Genomic DNA, 4,748 nt, shown 5'->3' with positions numbered 1-4,748 from the left:
CCCACCTGAGCCAGAAATGATAATGAAATCAACGTCGATTTAACGTCGAAATCATCAAATCGACATCGAATCAACGTCAAAATTATCAAATCTACATCGAATCAACGTTGATGTAATGTCAAAATCATTGAATTGACATCGAATTGACGTCAATTCTATTATCATTTCTCACTAGGTAGTGCAATGTCTACATTTTACGTGTTACAGAGCTATCGGGGTTTAAATGATTACGAAATAATAGCCTGCTCATTTCTGCCGTTAACTGTCCGTTACATTGTACATGTATTCTGCCGGCATAATGTAAGCTTAATTCTAATGTCGCAGTCGATGGCGCAATATGTTAAATTTAGTGTCAAACTGTTGACTATATATATACTTCTGGAAAAAAATTTTTATATAAAATTATATATCAAATATAACCGTATGTACTAAAATATATATAATTATATATGATTTTTATCTATTATATATAATTATCATACAATTTTCATACATATTTACATATAATTATATACGATATGTCCATGTAGAAAATATGTCCATATATATTAAAATATATATAATTATACAAATTTCCCTTAAAAAAAAGTTAATAAACTTGTTTCAATAAACTGATTACTGATCACTAACTGATTATATTTTGTCAGTTAACTGATAAAATATCATTAGTTACTGATCAGTAATTAGTTTATTGAAACAAGTTTATCAACTTTTTTTTCAAAGGTTTATAGATAATTATATATAATTATGTTAATTTTGTATATAATTATAAATAATTGTATATAACAAATTTTTTCCTGAGCTGTAATTTAGCTTGTTGAGAAATTACAAATGTTTTTAAACAAATGTTATTTTTTAATAAAATCATGTCTCTCTCAAAGTTCGTGTATCACAACGCGATGTCTTTGACTTGCATTATACTGGGATGTTCCATTCTAACATAGAAGCAATAGAATATCTTGAAAATATAGCATTTTAGAAAAAATGTTTTACACGAAAGTTATTGATGTAAAAAAATACATTTAAAAAATTTGTAATTGTATATTGCCAATTGTATAATTTGTTTGAGAAACAACAATGTGTTTTCTTTACACCAATTGATTTATCTTATTACACTGTACATAAAAATATTAAGGTACAATTATTAAAAAAATCAAGTAATGAGATAGTTTACATTTCATGTTAAAATGTAACAGAATAAAGTATAAATTATTGACTTTTTAATAAATCTATTTTAACACTCTTATATACAAAATAATTAAAGGATTATTATGTAAAAAAATGATAATTCAATGACTTATATGATCTTAAAAACTCGATTTTGTTTTGAAAATTGATTTTACCGTTAAGTATTTATTCTCTTCAGTCAGCTTTCGTCCGGAATACTTTTTTCTAAACTGCTTTCTCTTTTTCTCTTCTCTTTTCAAGATACTTCACTGTTCCCGTTAAAATAGGACACACAATAAAATATAATAAAACAAAGTACTAAAATAAGTGAATTTAATTAAAAGGAATTAAATATGAAATTAAATATAAGAAAATATACATACAATCTTCTCAATAAAATATAAGATAATAATGCAAGATCTTTATACCAGCTGGTCTAAAATTTTCTATAAACGTTCACTATTCCGTCACCTGATTGCGCCACCAATCACTCCTGCTCCGGCTGCTCCACGTCGACTCGGCGTCATTGAGCAGTCCTTCCTTGATCGTGCATCGTGCGTGAGGAATAAACAGATGAGGGAATCGTGATAACGTCCTTTTTATCGGCAGTAAATACGAGACGCATTCAATAAAAATCAGTCATGGCTAATCCTAATCTCACGGATATGACGGAGGAGGATGCAGCGGATCTGCAGTTCCCAAAAGGTATATTTATTTCTCGATCGTAATCCGCCAACTAACAAAGACGTTAAAGCTAACCTCACTTTTGTGATGCTTGTTGATATAATATGTAGAAGTTAAGGGCATTTTGCACGATCTTTGAATTACAATCATAAAAAAAACCGCAAACCTACTTAACAATCTAATATTTTAACTCCCTTAATGTTTTATATTAATATAAAAAGAAACGGAACAAATGCAGATGCGATCAGGTGCTATTGCAATCACAATAGGTATATTCTTTTTCAGTAAACTTGCAGAGTTTATCTTTTCGCTTTTTCTGTCCAATGTGAAAAGAAAGAGAGTAAGGATAAATCATGCTAGAACTTCAGCTAAAAAGAAGGTCTATTATTAACAGCATATTAACATTATTTTTTAGTTTTGACTCACGTTATGAAGCTTAAGCATCTGCAGTTTCAAACAATTCTGCTGAGTATGCTTGCTTTTCGCGTTAATGCTATTTTAAAATATCTGCACATCCGAGCGGCTAAGGCTAAGGTAACAATTTTCTCTTTCAGACTGTTTATTGAGTCCAACAGACAAGTCTGAGCATGACGTAGAACTTGAGGTGTCAGTCTTGAGGGACAAAATTCTTGCCTCAGATCCCTCATGCCGCGTGTGCAGGTCTGTCCTCGTGGAACCGTATATTCGTTGCGCCGTGTGCACCGAAGTCGAGATATGTCCTTCTTGCTTCGCCAAGGGCTGTGAGATTGGCGAACACAAGAACGATCACGACTACGTGATTATAAAGAATGAGTTTCCCCTGATCGATGGCAGTAATTGGACTGCGAAGCACGAACTCGAGTTGCTGGATGTCCTGCAGCAATGCGGCCTCGGAAATTGGACGGACGTAGGACGTAGGATGCAGGGAAAGTCTGCCGAGGAGTGCAAGACGCATTATTTGCAGCATTACATAGACAATCAGACTCTACCGGGTCTGCCGAAAATTAAGGAGAGTAGAGCCAGTTTATTCAGTTGCGAACCGATACCTTACATGTACAAGTTGCAAGATGTGGAAGACCCACCCAGATTCGCCTTGAACACAGTCAACAGCAGATTCCTGTCAGGTTATAATGCAGCTAGGTCTGATTTCGAAGTAAATTTTGATAATCATGCCGAATCACTGGTGTCCGATCTCGAATTAAACGAGTTTCAACCGCGCGATGACGCATACGAATTAGGGCAGGCTTTACAAACGGCGATAGTGCAAGCGTACAACAACAGATTAAGGGAGCGCATGAGAAGATGGAAGATTATACGCGAGCATGGATTAATTTCATTTCGTAAAATCATATCATCTATACAGAAGTATGATAATACGATAACGAGGCCGTTCGCAGAGAGATTGTTGATATTCATGCAACTTGTGGATGGGATGGAATTTGATTTTCTCATGGAGGGTCTTCACCGTGCAGGCGAGCTGAAGAATCACATCAACAGGCTACTGGAATTCAGACAAAACGGACTCAAGCACTTTTACAGTGTACCTATGTTCCAGAAGTTGAGTCAACTCAGGCAGGAGAATGAGCGGGAAAGGAAACAATATATGAGCAATCCAGAGTACAGCTGGAGAAGTCTATTACCCGATAGTTATGTTGCTAGTTGCAACAGTCCGATTCTCAGAAACACACAACGCAGAACCGCACCCCCACTCGTCATAAAGGGTTTACTGGGATACGAGGAGCTGAGCGTCGACGAGAAAGAGCTTTGCTCTGTCGTTAGACTCGTACCCGCCAGTTATTTAGATTTTAAGCAAATGTTAATAATGGAAAACAAGAAAAATGGTTATCTTAGATTAGCTCAGGCACGTATCCTTCTGAGAATCGACGTGAACAAAACACGAAAGATATACGACTTCTTAGTGGAACAGGGATACATAAATAAGCCGCCAAATCAATAATTATTTTAAAACAGCCACAACACATAGTGCAGAAATATAGCGAATACTGTGATAATACGAATTAGGCTATATTAAATGCAGAGTTCCGTGTTTTTTTTTTAGAAAAAAATAATTATATGATGTTGATGATGTCTGGATAATAAACTTTTTGTTTTAGAGAAGTTTGTAAAATAGATTGCTAGTCCTCTTTCCCTTTATCCAGTTATCTCCATTCAGCTTTTGCTTATCAATCAAATAACAAAGGCAAAAAATTCCTTCACAGAATTTGAAAATGCAGAAACATTATTGATATCGGAAGTCTATATGCTTCTTGAGCACAGAAAAGCTCAAAATGAATCGGCCGAGGAGGAACAGGAATTTTCCGAAGTTTTCATGAAGAGTTTAACATATACCAATCGGTTTGGAAAGTTGAAGAATAAAGAGACAATCTCAGCTGTTAGAAGGTAAGTTATATTACATAGATTAGTTATTCAATATAAATTAATTAAAACAGAATGGTACGTAAAATGCGTGTAATATGTTCTAATATCATGAAATATATATCAATAAATTAAACATATACGAAATGTAATATTTTTTTACGTTGTTACAGTTTGTTGATGCAAAAGAAACTACACAAATTCGAAATTGCTTCGCTAGCCAACTTGTGTCCCGAAACTCCGGAGGAAGCAAAAGCTCTTATCCCCAGTCTCGAAGGACGCTTAGAAGACGAAGAACTCAGAACGATATTGGATGACATACAAACAAAAAGATCACTTCAGTATTGAAATAAATTTTATATATCCTATTTTCGTTTTCCTTTGCAATTCCCTTCAGAAATATAAACGTGAATATTTCCAATGTAGAAAATCTCATTTCAGTATGGACTTTGCTCCAGTGAAAATACATTATATTGATTTATTCATGTATCGCTGTTGGCACTGATACAAGATTTTATTAAATGTTATTTTAGCGCGTTGTA

General features: G+C 34.0%; 1 protein-coding gene across 3 annotated transcripts; it reads left to right on the top strand.

The window, feature by feature from the left end:
- Nucleotides 1–1,667: 1,667 nt before the first annotated feature.
- Nucleotides 1,668–4,748, top strand: LOC105197408 (DNA-directed RNA polymerase II subunit Rpb4). 3 transcript variants are annotated; one of them, XM_026131187.2, is made up of 4 exons: nt 1,668–1,872; nt 2,073–2,120; nt 2,267–2,320; nt 2,406–3,948. In XM_026131187.2, exons 1-4 carry the CDS (start codon nt 1,809–1,811, stop codon nt 3,785–3,787), a joined length of 1,548 nt encoding a protein of 515 aa, XP_025986972.2. In that variant the 5' UTR covers nt 1,668–1,808; the 3' UTR covers nt 3,788–3,948. The 3 variants fall into 3 exon arrangements, with proteins under 3 accessions (XP_025986972.2, XP_011162041.2, XP_025986974.1); XM_026131189.2 differs by lacking the exons at nt 2,073–2,120; nt 2,267–2,320; nt 2,406–3,948 and adding exons at nt 4,050–4,230; nt 4,380–4,748 and having other exon boundaries at nt 1,676–1,872; XM_011163739.3 differs by lacking the exons at nt 2,073–2,120; nt 2,267–2,320 and having other exon boundaries at nt 1,671–1,872.

This window comes from Solenopsis invicta, chromosome 2, assembly GCF_016802725.1.
Source record: "Solenopsis invicta isolate M01_SB chromosome 2, UNIL_Sinv_3.0, whole genome shotgun sequence".
NCBI classification, from domain to species: Eukaryota; Metazoa; Arthropoda; class Insecta; order Hymenoptera; family Formicidae; genus Solenopsis; species Solenopsis invicta.
The sequence above is the reverse complement of the archived record's forward strand: the minus strand, read 5'-3'. Positions and strand labels throughout refer to the sequence as shown.

What these genes read in the sequence shown, in the direction of transcription:
- LOC105197408 (XM_026131187.2), top strand. Translation starts at nt 1,809, where the DNA reads ATGGCTAATCCTAATCTCACGGATATGACGGAGGAGGATGCAGCGGAT. An exon ending in GGATCTGCAGTTCCCAAAAG is followed by an intron (nt 1,873 to 2,072) that starts GTATATTTATTT and finishes TAATATAAAAAG; the next exon opens with AAACGGAACAAATGCAGATG. An exon ending in GTTTCAAACAATTCTGCTGA is followed by an intron (nt 2,321 to 2,405) that starts GTATGCTTGCTT and finishes TTTCTCTTTCAG; the next exon opens with ACTGTTTATTGAGTCCAACA.